The following is a 20,224-nucleotide window of genomic DNA, read 5'->3' as shown; positions in this document are numbered from 1 at the left end:
TGTCATGGTAACCACCTCAGTGTATATGCTACAAGCTACACATATGCATCATTTCGATGAATTGTCTCTCCGTGGATTATCTGTGTTCAGAAAGAGGATTGGGAGGAGAGCTCAGTTAGTAAAGAACTTGTAGTGCAAACATGGGGACCAAAGATCAAATCCCCAAACTCACATATAACCAGCCCGACAGTGTGACTGTAACCCCAGTGAACCAATGGCAAGCTCGGTGATGGAGACATGGAGAGTTCCCCAGAACCTAGGGGGTGAGCTAGACTGGGGTATGCAACTGGCAAAACATCAAAGAGATCCCGTGTCAAGTGAGGTAAAAACTGAGCCACTGACCTCCACATGCTTTCTGTGGCTTCACTCACACTCAGATGAGCACGCAACACACTCTGGTGCATACACACATTCACGCACCCACAACACATGCTCATGGAGGAAGGGAGGAAGAGGGCAAGGAGATAGATAGATAGATAGATAGATAGATAGATAGATAGATAGATAGATAGATAGAAACTTAAATAGAAAGAAGATAAGCGATATCTCTGCTGATACGATTGCCCAACTAACCATTCTTCTTCTTCTAGGCTACGCAGCCACGATACAGTTAAACTGCACCAAGACCTGTGTAGCTAGCATCCCCAGGAATCTGACCGGTTCAAGCTGTGCATGATCCCTGCAGACAGATCTGAGAGGCAGCTAGACTTGCCAGTGATGTTATGTGTAGGGGAAAAGTGTTCTGGTGGGAAGACAATTGTAAACATCTGTTTCAAAAAGCCACTCCTCATTTACATACTTAAATGACTGTCATAAATCCAACCACAGCGGTCCCCAGAGGAAATGCAAATGCTTAAGGCTGGCTCCAGAGCAGCAGATAAGAAATATCATTTTTGCTAGGCTTTTCTGCACAAAGACGGCGAGACCAGAATGTGTTAAAACACATATTGAAAGGATGTATAGAAGAACAATGAAGTGTTCATTTTGGGAAAAGCCAGGGACCATAGCTTCATCCAGTCCCCTAGGAATCCTCTGGTTCCCACAGGTCACGTCTTTGATATAACCTGTTCTCTTCATTACCTATAAATCTTGAGAACCTTATTCCGTCTCCTCAGCTACGTACCTACATACATCTTTAAAGCAGCTGTGCTAATAAGCAACCAGGGGGCAGTTAATCCTACACAGAAGGGACAAAAGCCACTCCCATCCCCAGCTATGATCGCAGTATAGATACTCATTCTGGAAAGAGAACGTGAGAGATGCTTAGATCAATTAAAAAAAAAAGTGCAAGATGCTTAGATCAATAAATTACCCACTGAGGACGGGATAAGATTTTAATGAGCTCAAACTCAAGGAGAATTATCGTCTTCCTGGCTGCTCCTACTTCTCTCTCCCCACATGGGAAAGGCTCTGGCCAGGGCCTGGCTTGAAACTTTACCTCATAACAAAATATTGCTTTCTCTGTGGAGACTGGAGTGGCGTAGCTTAGAGGGAACCGCCCACTCCCCAGGCAGAGGACCAAATGTTAAAACAATAGTAAGAGACAGATGGACATGCATGTGGTACATGTGGGTGCCGTGTGGTTTAGGTAACAAGAAAAGTATTTCAGTGATCCCTGTTGGGGGGGGGGCATCAAATATGGAGGAAAGAAGGCAGATGTGATCTGGAAGGTTCCATGAGGGTTTGGTCTTTTCCATTTAGCAGATGCAATACATTTAAAGACAGGGACTGTGGCTAGCACAGCCCTGTCATTGGGCTAGACTGGACACATTTAGTGCAATGTGTTTTGAAGGTGGAATAAATATGGGTCTTGGGTTTGATAGATTAAAGGGGGAACAAATAAAACAACTTAACTAAACAAGCTGCCTCCTCCCCTAGCCCTCCCTGCAAAACAAAAACCCTCAAAAAACCCCAAACCCAAACAACAACAACAAAAACCCCAAACAGTTGATGGGTTGACAAGATGGCTCAATGGGTAACCACTCCTGCCACCAAGCCCAAAGATCTGAGTTCAAGCCCCGGTGCTCACATGGTGTTAGGAGAGAACTGACTCCTGCAGGTTGTTTTCTGATCTCCACATGCATGCTCGGTGATTTCTTCCTGTCCCCTAGCCCTCACCATGTCACCACCAATAAGTAAACAGAAGTGTAATTTTTTAAGTTGAAAGTTTTTTTTTAAAGAATAGTGCTTTTTAGCACCTGAGAGTTAAGAAACTTACTTCCACATCTCTTGAATGTAACCAGAGCAGTTAAGAATATGATGTTCAAACTAAGAATGCTACTTAAAACATAACTGCTTTCCCTAGCAAAGATAAACTTTTGAAGTTATACTAATAGTGTGACTAAATGAAATTTAGGATTCTTCATTAAAAAGTCTCTCTCATTTCACTTTTGAAGGTAGGCAGGGGTGTGAAGTCCCTGAGTGTACAGGTCAGAGTTGGGGTGTTCAGACTGGGGAGACATAGGGCAAATTACTGAGTTAGGAGAAGGAAACAAAAGGTGTTCAGTAGTGACTTCTTTCCCCCTGGCATTTTGGAATGTAAGACCCACCAGTATTTAATGTTTGGATAGACATTGGCGTCCAGCCAGCACCTGTGGCAGCCACCAATTGTCACAAGGGGACAGGGAGGACCAGCCAAATGTATATGGCCTCTGACTTGGTCTTTTAACTTCTAGCAAAAAGAGGGCACAGCAGGCTCAGTGGCTTTACAGAGTCTATAAGGACTCTCCATTGTAAGGAGACGCGAAGTACCCACGAGCATCGGTGTGGACGCTCCCTCCCCATCTCTTAGCACTATCCTAAAAAGAACTCCAAATTTGTTTTCTAGAAAGTGTCATTTTCATTTTAGAAAATATTAATATTTCCAAAATTGCTGACATCTTCTCAACAATGGACAGGGATTTTTGATACAAAGTATACTAGCATTAGATTGTTTAAAACTGTTACCTTTTCTTGTTCTCCTTTCTAAGTGTTACACTATCTCCTCACATACATTTGTTTACATACATACACTTATACATTATAGGTTAGGATTTGCATGAGAGAAAAATGTGTTTTATTTTTCTTTCTGAGATTGGATGACCTCGATATTATTCTAAATTCATCCATTTTCCTGCAAATTTTGTGATTTCTTTTAATCTAGAAATAAATCACTCTCTTCTCCCTCTCCTCCCCCCACTCTGTACACACCAGATTTCATTATCCATCCACCTGTTGATGGACAATTCATTTGACTCCATTTCCTCCCGATAGATAACAGAACAGCAACAGACAAGTTTGCTGTTGCTTTGAGGTCTGTAACCTGAGCCTCCTTGACAACTGTCATGCTTTAACATAGTAATTTTGAAATTTCTATAAATACTCATTTATTGCTCCCTAATCTCAAAGAGCAACAAGCCAGGGATTTCAAAGCCTAGAAACTTGCTTCTTTTAAACTTAAGGTATAATTCTAAAATGTTTCACTGTTGCTCAGTAAACTTCAATGTAATGTAACAGAAACCAGTTGGACTGGTTTTATACTGTATGCGATTTGTCTCAGGAAGATCTCAGGAGGCAAGATTAGGGCGGGCTGAAGGAGGTAAGGGGAGCAGGATACTGAGACACCTAAGGAGACTGAGACTCACCAGGGAGCCAAGGGAAATGTGGGACCCACCCCATACAGAGCAAAGGTAGAACTAGAAGGCTGAGTAAGATTCCCAAGCTCATCTTTGGGGGGTCACTGGTGCTAATTAGTGAGTGAGGAGCTAAGGATGGGAAATGTACAGGGTGCAGCACAGGATGAAGGTAGGAAGGATGTGACCCTGCAGGGCAGAAAAAGGGGCGTGGCTTAGGTGTGCACCATCTCTAATAATGACACAGAGTAGAATTTAAAAATTTACTCCTGGCAACTAGGAATTGATGGGTAATTTTACCATGGCAACAACACCTGGCACATGCACTTGCAGGCTACATAAAGAGCGTTCACTCTGGTGCAATTTTTTTGTTAGCAGAGTCCCTGTCTATTCATAAAACTTTAAAACTTAGAATGCTAACATCTGAAATTAGCTGAGTCCAGCGTCATTCCACACTGAACGTGCCTGGTCTCATCTGAAACTGGCTCAGTAAGCACCCTAAGTCTATGCCCTGTGTCAGCAGCCAGTTTCCTGCACTAGTAAAGCACAGAACATGAAGTGAGCTGACTTAAAGTGTCAGTGTGCAAGAGGTTCCATTCAGATGTCAGGGTATCAGTGTGTAAGAGGCTCCATGTAGATGTCAGGGTGTCAGTGTGCAAGAGGTTCCATTCAGATGTCAGGGTGTCAGTGTGTAAGAGGTTCCATGAAGATGTCAGGGTGTCAGTGTGCAAGAAGCTCCATTCAGATGTCAAGCTTTCCGCAAGAGAGGACAAAGCTGTTCGTCTCTCTCCCTGTCCACCCACTGATCTCATGCTGCAAGAATTTTTTTTTTCCTTTCAGGAACTGAGTGTATTTCTGTTGTCTACGCTCTCTTGTGATCAGTAAAACACATTATTGGCTTTTAAAATCTTAAGACTTATTGCATAGAGCAGAAGGACTGGGAGCCAAACGGACAAGAGGGAATTATGACATATCTAGCAACATCTCCTGAAGGGTAATAAATGACCTTCCTTTTCCTAAGTGTTCCCAAATTCCACCCTTATTTCATGATTCTATTGCATATCTAAGTTATTCAGTTATGTCCAAGAATGCTAGGAAAGACAGCTAATCTCCTTTGAAGTGAATCATATATCCAAAAGTTAAGGCAGTGCTGGGGATATGGTTCAGTTGCCAGTGTGCCTGTCCTGCATACAGGGAACCCAGGTTCCATATGATCAAGCACGATAGCACACACCTCTAATCCCTAAACTTGGGGTGTAAAGGCAAGGAGGATCAGAAGCTTAAGGTTACCCCTGGTTATAGAGCTGTGGTTCTCCACTTTTTTATGCTGTGACTCCTTAATAGAGTTTCTTTTCTTTTCTTTTCTTTTTTTTTTTGGTTCTTTTTTCGGAGCTGGGGACCAAACCCAGGGCCTTGCGCTTCCTAGGCAAGCGCTCTACCACTGAGCTAAATCCCCAATCCCTTAATAGAGTTTCTTATGGTGTGGTGACCTCCAACCATAAAATTATTTTCGTTGCTACTCATATCTGTATTTCTACTGTTATGAATGAGAAACATCTGCTGTGTCTTAGGTGACCCCGGTGAAAGGGTCATTTGAACCTCAAAGGGGTCATGAGAACTGCTGCTATGAAGCAAGTTTGGGGCCAGCCTGGGAAACATGAGACTGTAAACACACACCACCACCATCACCACCACAACAAATACCTTAAAAATCAGGCGAGATGATTAAAAGAAAGAAAATGGCCATAAATTCAGTAGTAGATATGCTTTCAGAGATTATAAAAATGACTATTTTCTTCAACTCTTGAGAAAAAAAAAGTCATGCTGAGAAGGGAAAGGGGAATAGAAAGAGGAGGGAGGGGTGGGGAAAGAGAGAGACTGGGAGATGGAGGGGAGCGAGCGGGGGAAGAGAGGAAGGGATAGGGAAAAGGGGGAGGGAAAGAGGGAGAGGGAAAAGAGGGAGAGGGAGGGGAGAGGGAAAAGAGGGAGAGGAAGGGGAGAGGGGGAAAGGGAGGGGGAGGTGAGAAAGAGGAGAGGGAAAAGGGGAAGAGAGGGAGGGGAGAGAAGGTGTTGTGGTGAAGGCTCTTCAGAGCAGGTGGGCCTCAGACGCACCTTCATGCGGACCACACAGTCTTCACGCACACAATAGGCTCAGAGTTCAGGTACACAGACAGCTGGGGCTGTGGGGAACAAGGCTCTGCATTTCCTGGCACTTAGACTTTCCAATTCCCAGCCTCCCAGGGCACATCTGCAGATCAGATTTCTGCATCTGCTCTCTTGGAGGAACTCTCTGGGCCTAAGCTGCTTCCCCTGAGAGGTGAGGAATCCAGACTCAGGGCAGGTGGAGTCACAACACCTGGACTTGGGCCTAGACGCTGCTTACCAGCAATGGTCAGGATCCAGGCCCCATGGTGAGCCTAATATTTGGTTTCTAGTGACTTACAGGCATACTGAAAAGAAGGAAAGGACTCTATATTCTATATAGATGGTACAGATATGTACAAGAGCATGCCATTAAACTTCTCATTTTGTCCTGAGAAACCATTCACACTGGAGAAGGGAAGTACAAATCATGTGCCAGTGGTCTGAAGGTGACACACCCAGCCTGTTTTCTGCAGAACACAGGCCCAGAGCCCAGCAGGACTGATGTGGGGACTCTGCTGTGCTCTGTGTGCCTCACTTCCACAGTGGACTCTGATGACACAGATGACTCTGATGACTGAGGTTGGCCACAGGTGGCCGTAGAGTGGGCTGTCTGAAAGCTGAACCAAAACCACAGCCTGGAGAAACATCTCGGTCCCCATCCAGGTTTCTCACAAAGGAGACAATACTAGCAACACAATTACACTCCTGATTTGCTCAACCGCTTTCTGAATTGTTATGCTGCCATGGCTAACACTACCTCTGAGAGAACGCATTCCATGCTCAAGCATCTGCAGCTCCACCCACCCAGCCTGATGTCAAAATAACCTGTAGGATGGGGGAGGGCATTTGAGTGGGGCAACTGTAAAGTGGAGACAGGTCCTGGTTTCATTACATTTGCCCCACAAATTCCTTATCAGATCTCTATGGCAGTACCCCTACAGTTCAGTGTCAATCTGCTGATTTACATGGTTCCACTCAACCTCATGCTAACTCATTTAAGTATGCTCATGAATCCCTTTCTCGACACAGGCTGATACACTGGCTTAAAAAAAAAAAAACAAAAACCAATCAGCTCCTTCTTTGGCGTTGACAAGTCACATGATCAGGCAGAAGGCAGGGTGAAGTATGGATGCCAACATCTGAATGCACTTAAAGACAGCTAAGTGGCCACTATCCCAGGAGTCCACCAATACAAACACTCCTGAGAAACCCTCACTTAGCACTAGGTTATGTGGTACCTGTTCTGCACGTCAAGGGCAACATGGCAGCACCCCTGACTAAGGTGCTAATCTCCACCCCTGCAAAGGGCACATATGACTGTTTCCTTATAGGGGGTCTGGAAGCTCTGGCAAATCCAAAGCCTGGGGTTAAGAGTTGCATTCACCTATGTATTTGCCGTATTCTGGCTGTGTCTCTCAGAGAGATCTACATCCGGTTCCTGTCAGCCTGCACTTCTTTGCTTCATCCATCTTGTCTAATTGGATGGCTGTATATGTATGGGCCACATGTGGGGCAGGCTCCGAATGGGTGTTCCTTCAGTCTCTGTTCTAAACTTTGCCTCCCTATTCCCTGCCAAGGGTAATCTTGTTCCCCTTTTAAAGAAGGAGTGAAGCATTCACATTCTGGTCATCCTTCTTGAGTTTCATGTGTTCTGTGTGTCTAGGGTACTTCGAGCATTTGGGCTAACAGCCACTTATCAATGAGTTCATACCATGTGTGTTTTTCTGTGATTGGGGTACCTCACTCAGGATGATATTTTCCAGTTCCATCCATTTGCTTATGGATTTCATAAGTCATTGTTTTTGATAGCTGAGTAGTATTCCATTGAATAGTTAATAAAGATGGAGAAAAAAAAAAGAGTTGCATTCAGTCTACTTCATTCAGACTGGGTATCTTGTAAGGTTGTCTCTGGGGAATCACAAAGAGTTGGAATGGAGGGAGTTGGGTGTAGTGGCCTTTAATCCCAGTACTCAGGAGGTAGAAGCAGGCAGATCTCCCTGAGTTTGAGGCCAACCTGGTCTACAAAACAAGTTCTAGAATAGTCAGGGCTACACAGAGAAACCCTGTCTCAACACTCCACCCCCTCCCCCGCCTGAGCCCCCAAAAGAGCTGGAATGACAAACTAGTAAGCTCAACCCAAGGCCATTGGCTTGGGCCCTGGTGGCTGAGTTGGGCAGTGTTTTGGGTTCAGAGATTGAACTCACAGAACATTTGGAATAAATGCTACATGCACAGAGGGGGAACATATGGTCGCTTCTCTTCCCCAAAAGATTTATTTATTTATGTATGAGTATGCACATGTGCTTGTGTGAGTTTAGGCACACCACATACGTGCAGGTATCTGAGGAGGCCAGTAGAGAGTGTGGGGTGAGGGGAACTGAACCCGAGTCCTCACACTCTCAACCTGCTGAGCCATCCTGCCAGCCCCACACATCTGCTCTTAACTGTTATGATCTAGAGCAGTCTCTTCTGAGTCTCAGTTTCCTCACGTCGGACATGCTAGTCCTGCCCAAAAGGGTATGAGCCTTGAAATCATTGAAGACAATCCAGGGAAAGGACAGAGCATACATGACTGTGACCAGCCACTCAACTAAAATTGACCGACATGACTGATTTTATTCCTTTAGAGTGTTTCCCTACAAGGTGAGTCTGTATAATTCGGTGACCCAGTCCACTTAAAAGGCTCGGAGGTGGGAGGTCTACTTATCTATCTATCGATTGATCTATTGATCGATCTATCCATCCATCCATCCATCTATCTATCCCCATTTTTTTTTTTTTGGTTCTTTTTTTCGGAGCTAAGCAAGCGCTCTACCACTGAGCTAAATCCCCAACCCTATCTATCCCCATTTTACACACACACACACACACACACACACACACACACACACACACACACACACACACAAACAGCACAATACATTTAGAAATTTCCAGCTCACTTTTAAAGCCCTTTTATTAGGCATACTGTGAGCTAAATTTAAATGACATGGTAATGTAGTTTGGCTCCAAAATCTCAGCCATAAGAGTGAAAGACCCACGTTTTCCTCTTTTCTAGAAACACTGTTGTTATTGTTTATAAGTGTCTCTGTGAAATGAAGAGAAATCAGACTCTCAGAGAAAAATGAATTCAAACCCATCTCTGATTTCTAAACCATTTCTTCTGCATGCAGCTGGGACCTAGTGGACTCAAGCCAGCTGAGGGTTATTCCAGTTGCAACTTCCAGCTGTGCTCTAACCACGACTTCAGTGTGACTCTCGAGGGAGCAGAGCTCTGCAATGCCTAACAATTTCTCTCTTCCAAGGATGCATAAGCACCCAGCATCTCTCTCTCTCTCTCTTTTTTTTTTTTTTTTCCGGAGCTGGGACCGAACCCAGCTTGCTCTACCACTGAGCTAAATCCCCAACCCCGCACCCAGCATCTCTTACTGCAGATGGGGTCGGTACCAAGGTGAAACCCTCAGCGGGAAAGAGGGGACCAGTCAAGGCCAATTCCCAACAATAGGATTACACACATGCAAACACACACGGGTTGTCTGTCTAACCCATTCCTCTGCTGCCAAGGGGCCTGGGAAGATACACTTATGTGGAGAAAAGTGAGAAGAGGCAGGGTGGGGGTGAAGGAAGTTTCTCAGCCTGACTCAAATGAACATGGCCAAGTCCTAGGTCTACACTCATTAGCACATGAGAAATGTGGACAGCATTCAGCTAACTTTCCCTCCACACCCCTCCATTGAGGGATATCTATGGAATGTTCAATACACTTGTAAGCTTTCAGTGACATTCTCCAGTGTGCATAACCATCTGCTCACTGAATGCCGCTCCATTCTGTCCTCTGTAGGGCTCCATGATGTCAGACCTCAGTTCTCCCTGCTCACGTTCCCTGGAGACTTTAGGTACAGACAGCAATGCATATCAGTTCATTTGCAGTTACTGTAAGGAAACGCCGGAGATTGGAAGAGAGGTTGAGTCAGGTTCTGTGTTTTCAGGTTCAGGAGCTCAGTGCTGGCTTCTGCTTAGCTCTTTTGAAGGCCTCTGTGGTGGTTTGATTGAGAATGACTCCCAAAGGGCTCATGGGTTTGAGTACTTGAGTCTGGCAAGGTGGTGTGCGCTTGTAATCCCACACCGAGGAGGTGCTGACAGACAGATTCCCAGCAGTCAATGGTCAGCCAGCACAGATTATTTGGTGAACTCCAGGCCAGTGATAGACCCCATCTCATAGGGCAGATGGCCTGTAAGAATACCTAAGGTTGTACTCTAGTCTGTGCACACACATCCACCCAAGTAGGGATGAGCTTCACTCTGCAGAAGCGTCTAGATGATTTACTTTCATAATAAAAAAGCACTTAAAAAAAAGTCTTTGTTTTTCAAAAATATACATACAACCAGCCACAGTCTCCAACAGCTGTGAAAACATTGAACCATGGTGAAGGCATCTTCTCTAGCTGCCACAGCTGCCCAGTACAGGGCACAGCTTATTTTCCTCTTCCACGACTGCTTCCAAACCAGAAATTCTAGGTCTCAGTGTGCAAAATAGGGGCCGTAACTCAGTGATGGCCAAGCTAAGCAAGCACAAGTTTTGAGTCTGAGAGAGGGAGGGGCGGGGCAAGGCAAGCCAATTGTTTTTTAATTTTCTTGAGTAGGCTGCCCCCGTGTGGTGACTACTATAAACACACACAAATTTCTTTCCTGCGCATCTAAGTGTGTATTTCTGTCTTAAAAGCAGCAAGCTTAGCATCAGGTAGATCAACCTGCCAAGCTCCACCTTCCAAGCCACCATTCTAGTGGTGAGTGGAGACCCTGCCCTCCATGTAGGGCTCTGTAACCTACCCCTTACTGCCTATCCCTTAGCACAAGTAACATGTATTTTTAGATATCATTCAGCACGTAGCAGTCCCCATTATTCTGGGTCAGAGTATATTCTAAGATCCTGGGCTGATGCCAGAAGCCAGATTATGCTAACTCCATTTATACCATTCATGGGTATACAGGCACACTCATAACTTGCATGTTTTTCACTCAAAGGAAGCTCTTTAGAGTTTCTACTTTGGCTTCTCTGCCCGATCCATAGTACCAGCTTTACCACTCTCATGTCTTAGGAGTCCTTATCACATAGAGCAATGCTCAGCTTTCACACTGTCACACTATCTGATGGCCCAGCAGAGCCACTGAGTGACAGGCAGGTGGGCAAGCTCACGATGTGAAGCTATGTCAGACAGAGATAATTCACCAGTGCAAAAGGGAAGCACAGGTTCAGGAGTTCATTGTGCTATTCAGGGTGGCGCCGTCTAAAACTCATGAAGAGCTTGTTGTGGGATTTCCCAACAATCCTGGGAACTGACACGGGCGAGCTAGAACTGTCGATCAAGATTCTGCTGGCGCTGTTGTATTTGATGGGATCACTGACTGCTCTTGTTTTAAAATGAAAAGCTCTATAAGTATCTCACACATGGAAAGACACGAGGATAATACAAACTCAATGTCCAGATAAAGAAAGCAAGCCAAACGTCAGGGCCATACCTGACTTTAAAACAATTTCTTAAGATAAAGAAACAAGGGGTTGGCAACCCCATAAGAACAGCAATACCAACCAACCAGAGCTCCCAGGGGCTAAATTACCATCCAAAGAGTACACATGGACAGACCCATGGCTCCAGCTGCATATGTAGCAGAGGATGGCCTTGTTGGGCACCAATGGGAGGAGAAGCCCTTGGTCCTGCCAAGGCTAGACCCCCCCCATTGTAGGGGAATGTCAGGGTGGGGAGGCACCCTCATAGAAGAAGGGGGAGGGGGATGGGATGGAGGTTTATGGACCGGAAACAGAAAGGGGATAACATTTGAAATGTAAATAAAAAATAATCAATTAAAAAACATTTTAAAAAAAGATAAAGAAACAAATGTAGGGCTAGAGAGATAGCTCAGTGGTTAAGAACACTGACTGCTCTTCCCGAGGTCCTGAGTTCAATTCCCACAACCACATGGTGGCTCACAACCATCTGTCATGGGATCCAGTGCCCTCTTCTGGTGTGTCTGAAGATGCTACAGTGTACTCACATAAAATAAATAAATAAATAAATAAATAAATAAATAAATAAATAAATAAATCAATCTACCTTAAACAAAACAAAACAGAACCCAAATGCTTGGGGCTGGAAGGATGGCTCCACAGTTAAGAGTGTTGGCTGCTCTCCCAAAGGGTTTGAGCACCCATAAGGAGATTCACAACTATTGGTAACTCCAGTCCTAGCAGACCAATGCCCTCTTCTGGCCTCTGCAGGCACCACAAGCATGTAGAACACAAACATCCACCCAGGCAAAGACTCAAAAAATAAAATGCTTCCTCTCTTAATATATATGCTCTAGTAATGTTAAAGTCTCAATTAAAATTTATAAACGAGTCCTCCAAACTCATATATGTAGCCAAGGCTAACCCTGAGCTAGTCTCCCTGACATGGCCTCCTGGGTACTGGGGTTACAGCCATGGGTCACAGCTCCTTCTTCATTCCTTTCTAATTGCAGGTAGTCAGTTCCTACCCCAAATGTTTGATGTGGGACTCAGCATGGGAACGAGCTTGGCTAAGCTGACAACCACTACCAGTTTAAGGGTGGATGGTTAGCTACCTTTTTGCTCCAGTTTTATACTCTACATGGTCATTCATGAGTATCAAGAATAGCAGTGCTTCTCATTGATAAGTGGCTATTAGCCCAAATGCTTGAATTACCCTAAATGCACAGAACACATGAAACTCAAGAGGGATGACCAAAATGCGAATGCTTCACTCCTTGTTTAAAAGGGGAACAAGAATACCCTTGGCAGGGAAGGGAGAGGCAAAGTTTAGAACAGAGACTGAAGGAACACCCATTCAGAGCCTGCCCCACATGTGGCCCATACATATACAGCCACCCAATTAGACAAGATGGATGAAGCAAAGAAGTGCAGGCTGACAGGAACCAGACGTAGATCTCTCCTGAGAGACACAGCCAGAATACAGCAAATACATAGGCAAATGCCAGCAGCAAACCACTGAACTGAGAATAGGTCCCCCGTTGAAGGAATCAGAGAAAGAACTGGAAGAGCTTGAAGGGGCTTGAGACCCCTTATGAACAACAATGCCAACCAGCCAGAGCTTCCAGGGACTAAGCCACTACCCAAAGACTATACATGGACTGACCCTGGACTCTGACCTCATAGGTAGCAATGAATATCCTAGTAAGAGCACCAGTGGAAGGGGAAGCCCTGGGTCCTGCTAAGACTGAACCCCCAGTGAACGTGATTGTTGGGGGGAGGGCAGTAATGGGGGGAGGATGGGGAGGGGAACACCTATATAGAAGGGGGGGAGGGGTTAGGGGGATGTTGGCCCGAAAACCGTGAAGGGAAAGGGAATAACAATCGAAATGTAAATAAGAAATACTCAAGTTAATAAAGAAAGAAAGAAAAAAAATAGCAGTGCTTGATTTCTTTAATTTGAGATAGGTTCTCTAGCTGATCTTGAATGTCTGACCTTCCTGCTCTCACCCCCAGAGCAATTGCAAGCTAGGATTGCAAGCAAGCACCACCAGGCACGCCACACTGGGGACCGAATCCAGGGCTTTGTGCAGGCGAAGGCTAGCCCTCTAGCAACTGAGTTACATCTCTCCCTTATTCCCCTTTATAATAGATATTATTTCATTAAAGTTTACTCACCCCAGACATAGATAAACTTATGCAAAAAACACTTAATATTTTTCTTCAGTATGTACAAACGTTAAATATTAAGCGTATTACACACGGAACTCTCTAAGTCAAGGAAGGAAATGGGAAAGATAAAAAGATAGATTGTTCCAACCCTCTGAGCCTCATAACAAGCCAGGCAGTCTGCTAAGTGCTGTCCATAGACTTGACTGTCTCCCTCAGCCATCACGTAACCCAGGGAAGGATGCTCAGCAATGATCCCACTGGGGTGAGTACCTGACTGACTCTGGGAGGAAGAGATGGGAGAGGGGAGAAGTCCGCAGAGGGGAAGGAAAGTGCCTTATCCAGTCCTCCCTCCCACGCTGAAGGGTGAATGGTTTTCAGGACTACAGAAATTCCCGTGGAGATGCTACCCCATTCTTTTCTCTGATACTCTAAGATGAGTGATGTGTGTGTGTGAGCGTATGTGTGTGTGTGAGTGTGTGTGTGTGTGTGTGTGTTCACGTGTGTGTGCATGCGGGCTCAAGCACACAGTTATGCACACTTGGAGTCAAGGGGACACTGGATGGCTGTCCCTTTCCATCACTCTCCTTATTCCCTTCAGACAGGGTCTCTCTATGAAGCTGCAGCCAGGCTGGCAGCTGCAGGACCCCCTTGTTTTTGTCACTATAGTAATGGGGTGATGGGTGCACGGGAACATGCCCAGATTTTTATTTAAGTGAGTCCTGAGGTTTGGAACTCAGCCCCCTCATGCATGCACAGCAGTTGGTCCTATCCAACCTTTTCTCTCCAACCTTAGAGCTGAACTTTTAATGCAGAAAAACAAGAGTGATTTTATTATTAAAAGGAAAAGGAAAGATGTTCCCTTGGACTTCCTCCTTGCCCATCTTGTCCCAGTACATGCTTTCAGATTTCCTATTTTCTATAGTAAACATGCTGTTCTAGGGCCATGTGCACACAATGCAACTGTTAACTATTAAGCTATCTTCCCGACTCCCTGACTATGGCTTCTTGTGTGTATGTCCAAGAATTTGTCTATGACATGTTCAGACAGGAAAACACGAGGGTCAAAAATGTACCTTAAACTCTATTAAAGGACTTTTTGAAAAGCTTTTTTCACTTTGAAGTCTTTACGGCAATATGTTGGCTCCGGACAAATTTGTCAATATCAATACTTGTCACTACTCATTGCTAGCACGGCTGGTGAGCATAAATCATAAGGAACTAGGCAGCTTTCACCACATGCCTCTAAACGGCCATCTGCTGTTTTTCTATAGATTGTTAATGTCTCATTTACTTCTAAGCCTTTTATGAGACAGCAACTGCTAACTGAATGTTTGCTGTAGCTACCCCTAATTTGTAACCACCTTTTAGCTTTTTTTGAATGTAGTCTTAGTGTATGAATACCCTGTCCATCATCGGTGGTGCCATTACCTATGCAGAGGGGGAGAAGGGAGTCCAGAACACTGTAAGAAGAGAAAGCTAGCAAGCAAGGATCCAAGCATTTATGCTCTCTGCTCCGGACTGTGCCTATCATGTGCAGTGTCCCTGCCTCAACTTGCCCACGGTGATGGACTCAAACCTGAATTGTAAGTCAAGCAAACCCTCTCTTCCCTAGGCTGCTTTTTTTCAGCACATTTGTTACAGAGACAGAAATGAGACAAGAGCAGTAGCTGGGTTTTTCTTTCTTATTACAGCTGGTGTTCTTTGTGTCTTGTGTTGGTCAGCTGTATGTCTGTCTGCTATCTTTTCCAAGAACCAACTCTGGGCTTTCTTAAAGATCCTTTGGTGATCTCGACCAACCAATGGAAATTAATAATACACACCACAGAAAACTTCTTCCCAGATAGCTTTGACTGAAAGAACATCTTTTAAGACATTTGTTTTCTACCATGTTAACAACTGCTCATTGTTATTTTGTTTTATTTTTAAGATGCTGCCTCATCAGTAGCCTAGGTTGGCTTTGAACTACTGTCTCAGGTTTCCAAATGGTGGGGTTGCAGAAATGAGCCACCATAACCAGGCTTTGCTTTTTACCATCTTTCTCCTTCAGGATCCACCTCTATCTTACCTCTAACATCCTGCTCAGTGCTCACTTGACACACCCCCAGCCTTTCCTCTCTTACCATAGGATTTCAAGGTCATAGAGTCCCATGGGAGACCTACCTTGTCTTGAAGCTGAGGTGTTATCCACGGGGAGCTCATTGTCATGGATCCTTTTCTCTGGAAAAGACATTGCAGGGCAGCTTCCAGAGGCCCGTGAGCCCCTATGACCAAGACCTTCTTTCCATCCAAGGTGATCCCTACCGACCAAATAGTCAATATTAAAATTCACACCACTGAAAACTTTCGCCCAGGTAGCTTTAACTAAGAAAGAACGTCTCAGTGGCTTTTCTTGGAGAACACCTCAGAAGAGGGAGTGGGAATATGATAAGAAACAGAGGGTCAGAGAGGATTACTGCAAAACAGTACCTTCTGGAGGTGACAGACAGTTTCAACCAGGAACCCTTAAGAACTGTGGTTGCCAGCCCAGGACTAATCTACTCAATGTTCCAGCATGGAACGGGTCTCGCAAAGCCCTCTTTCTAGTTAAGAAGACACAGGCAGTTGATAGCTACCAGGATAGAGAAAGTCTGTATTCTTCAGGAGTGGGGGCCCTGGTAGGCTGTTCATGCTACAGTGGACAGCCCATGAGCATTTGGGTTAACACTAATTGTACTCAGTAGGTTTCCTTTTCTTAAAGAATATGAAATCGAAAGGAAGATTAAAGGGTGGAGGGTCTGTGAGGAGTTGGAGCAGAATAAGAGGTGGACTTGAAAAATAAGCATTAAAAGATAGTGAAAGTAAATGAAGAAAAAGAAACATACAGAACGTGGTTGTCTCAACAACAGGGTGCTGACTACACACTTGGAAAGAAGGCCGTGACTAACCGGATTCTCCTCACGAACGCTTTGTTTCTGAGTCTTATGGCTCACTTACAGTTCTTTACAAATATAGTATCAGCTGTAATTTGCCTCTAGGAGTCTCTGCAAAGACCTACAGGACAGGACATACCAGACTATCTCACAGACCTCAGTCGCTGCTGATTATAAGCTACATCTTGAAAGTTAACTTTTTAATAGAACTTCACCATATATGTTTTGCATTTTGACCATTAAATGTTTGAGGCCTACTAGGAGATGGGCATCTGCTTCTTTTCTTTGCAAATTAGGATCAAGAAAAGTTGAGCTCCTGTGTTCTCAAATTAGGAAGCCATAAAATATGTGAACTATCTGTCCCACAGTGTCTTCGTTAAGCTGCTAAATACATGAGCTATTCCACAATGTCTTAGTTAGGGTTTCTATTTCTGTGACAAAACATTGTGACCAAAAAGCAAGTTGGGAAGGAAAGGGTTTATTTGGTTTACACTTTCAGATCACAGCCCATTAATTGGAGGAAGTGAGGACAGGACTCAAACACAGCTGGGACCTAGAGGCAGAATCTGACGCAGAGGCCATGGAGGACGTGCTGCTGACAGGCTTGTTTCCCATGGTTTTGCTCAGCCTGCTTTTTTATCAAACCCAGGACCCCCAGCCCAGGGATGGAAGCATCCACCATGAGCTGAGTCCTCCCCCACTGATTACTAATTAATAAATGCCTTAAAGCTGGGTCTCATGGAGACGTTTTCTCAACTGAGGTTCCTTACTCTCTGATGACTCTAAACTTGTATCAAGTTGACACACCACACCAGCCAGTACACACAGCAATTATTAAGTTCAGTAATCAAAAAAGGCGAATCGTCTTTTGTGTCTATTTTCCTGGCACAAGAATGAGAGGTCAAGAAAAGAATGTAAGAAATTAAATAGCACTGGCTACCGAAACAGACCCACTTATCTTTCCGTGCAAAATCTGCCTGCTCAATCAAGCCCGCTCTAACTGTGAGGTTTACCTGACCCTACAGTGACAGTCATGCTAAAGCAGGAGACATTTTCACTGTGGTTATTTTGACTGTTTTTTGAGAGAAACCAATGTTAACGTTAGCATTCATTTGCAGCCATCTCGTTTATGTACAATTGCCCATTTACATCCAAATTAAAAACTGAGAGAAATAAAGCCAACATTAGATTGCACTCTAAGACATCAATTAGAATTTTCCAGAAGCAAGTCATTATTAAAAAAAAATTATAAGTAGAAAATAGCATTTCTCTTCTATTTTTCATTTAGGGTCTTCCACCAACAAATGCTTATTGAAAAACAAAACAAAGCAAAAGCCCCAAGAAACAGAATTGATCATCTCAGACCTGATTTCTCAATGAGTTCTACTGCAGCTCTGGCCAAGGGCGAAACAAAACATTCAGGAGCGTCACCTCGCACCAGCTTCCCTAGATTGACATCGGTCACCCTGATTTTGAAAGGAAGAGAACATGTGAGTCACAAATCATCCAGGGGTGGCATACAGGAGCAAGCCATGACAGAAGAGGAAGCAGGAAATGGGAGGATGGCCTCTCTCATCTCAATGTAGGAACCTCCCTAGGACCCAGAACAAGGCCACACAGGGCTGCACTTCCCAGCTCCAGAAACACTTTCTGTGTGCATTGGCATTTTGCCCGTATGTTTGAAGGTGTCAGAGCCCCTAGAATTAGAACTAGACAGTAGATTACAGACAATTAGAGCTACAGTGAGCTGCCGTGCGGGTGCTGGGAATTAAACTCAGGACCTCTGGAAATGCAGTCTGCTCTTAGCCACTGAGCCATCTCTCCAGCCCCCCAGAGACACTTTCAATGGCTACAACAATCTCTCCAATCAGCTGTCTACTTTCAGACTTCAGGATTGAGTCTCTCAATCCAGAGGCTCGCAGGTCAACTTCCACATAACCTCAGTATTAATTTCCTTGCAAAATGAAGGGAGAACATCAAGAAACCACACACTTGCTATTCAGAGCGTTCTGTGTGCTTTGCTCCACTCAGGTCTAGAACAAAGAACTTACACGGGTTGCCAAGATGATGTTCTCTACTTCATTCTGAAGTAACAGAACGAAGACACTCAGGAGATTTCTATGGTTCTTTCTTTGTATGAAATGTCTGAAACTATATCCTTGGGCTTCCTGGTCCACTACCGCATCTTCTTCCTTTATGATCATTCTGCTATAGAATTGGAGCTTTTACCATCCATCCAACCATCCAATCCATCCATCCATCCATCCATCCATCCATCCATCCATCCATCCATCCATCCATATCTACATTCCAGAGAACTCAAGTGCCTTACCTATGCACACGTCCTCCCACTGAATTACAGCCCAGCCCTTACACAACATTCTAACTCGTGTTTGAGTCTGTCTAGCCCTTGTAAAAAAGGATGAAAGACAATAAGCCAGCATAGTTTAGTGAATTACCAAGCATTCAATCCAGTTGCTGAGAGATACATTAGGCAGAAGTCTAACCTTATAAATTTGTTTCCAACCTTACCATCTGAAAAAAGCCCTGCTGTTCAGTTACATGTCGGATTATTTCCTGTGCCTCCATATAAGAAAATAGAGCGTTTACTCTCTAGGAAACACACTGTTTCCCCATTGTAGGCTGACGACATTCACTATCCCACGATACTTACATTTTACCATGGCATTCCACAAAACACCCAAGTCTCATAATCCCTGCCCCCACCTCAAATTTAATTAGACACTCGCATTATTAATAAAAGCATGCGTTGTTATTTTTCCTCAGCCAGTCTAGGAGTAAAGGATGCTTTGGGGCTCTGGGGAATCAGGTTTCAGTCTTTCTTTCACTGTTTGGTAGAATTACCTAGGGAAGATTATTTCTGGCTAAAGACTCAGTCAGAAAAACAGGAGCTTGCTCGAGTAGCTATGATGGTGCAGGATTATCTCCAAACAAACATATATTTTCCAAGATACATGACTTTCCTCCACAGAATCTTAAAAATTCTCTACCTTCTAAGCTATTTAAAATGATTTTTAAACTAATTACCGAGTTACAAAAAATTGAAATTTAGATTAAAAAAAAAATCACTACAGTTACTTATCAGTAAGATTGACTACTACTGGTTATTTCCTTTCTTACCCGTCCACATCTTTTTCCGGTTTCAAAGCATTGAGAACTTTGTTGCACAATGAATCTTCAGAGATCTGAAGGGCAAGGCCATGCACTCTAGGGTCTTCATTAATCTTCAGGATTTCATCTATGATCTAAACAGAAAACAGCTCTGTGAAAGGAAGAGCTAGTAAAAAGAGTTGATAAGGGAGAAAAAGGATTTCTCATAGACCCAGAGGTGGCACATTGGTAAATGTGTGTTCACTGGTGACTTTATTAAAACAAAAAAAGGTTGACCTTGGTAGTATAGACCTGTGATCCCAGTACTGGGGAAGTGAGAACATGTAGACCTTTGGGATTTCCTAACCAGTCAGCCCAGCCTGCAAGGTGAGCTCTCTGCCAATGAGAGATCCTGCGCCACAAATGCAGAGAGATGGGTGGCTCCTGAGTTTGTCCTCTGGCTATGTGTGCATGTGCACCTGCAGCCACATGTGCACCCAGACACCTGTGCGTGTATACACACATACACACCAATTCCTAAAAATATATCCATTAGTTTCTTTTACTCCTCAGGAATGAGGTACAGAGAAGAGTCTGTTTTCCTCTTTACAGAATGCTTAGAGGAGCCCCCAAAGAAACCTGCATGGATAAAGCTTTCAGTGGTTTCATAGTTCCCAAGGTCCCTCCATGTGCCAGAAAAGAATAAAACGCCAAAGCATCACCGCTACTTCAGTTTAACAGACAAAAGCCAAACTCCCTGCCAATGACCA

General features: G+C 44.3%; 1 protein-coding gene across 1 annotated transcript in view; it reads right to left on the bottom strand.

Annotated features, from left to right (window-relative positions):
* Nucleotides 1–20,224, bottom strand: part of Mthfd1l (methylenetetrahydrofolate dehydrogenase (NADP+ dependent) 1-like) — a 188,890-nt gene that overhangs the window by 156,479 nt on the left and 12,187 nt on the right. Inside the window, exons 5-7 of the mRNA NM_001108462.2 lie at nucleotides 19,485–19,609; nucleotides 17,709–17,809; nucleotides 15,595–15,731 (exon numbers count right to left, since the gene is read on the bottom strand). Coding sequence (NP_001101932.2) covers nucleotides 15,595–15,731; nucleotides 17,709–17,809; nucleotides 19,485–19,609 — 363 coding nt within the window. The remainder of the gene's footprint in view (nucleotides 1–15,594; nucleotides 15,732–17,708; nucleotides 17,810–19,484; nucleotides 19,610–20,224) is intronic.

This window comes from Rattus norvegicus, chromosome 1, assembly GCF_036323735.1.
Source record: "Rattus norvegicus strain BN/NHsdMcwi chromosome 1, GRCr8, whole genome shotgun sequence".
Lineage (NCBI taxonomy): Eukaryota > Metazoa > Chordata > Mammalia > Rodentia > Muridae > Rattus > Rattus norvegicus.
The sequence above is the reverse complement of the archived record's forward strand: the minus strand, read 5'-3'. Positions and strand labels throughout refer to the sequence as shown.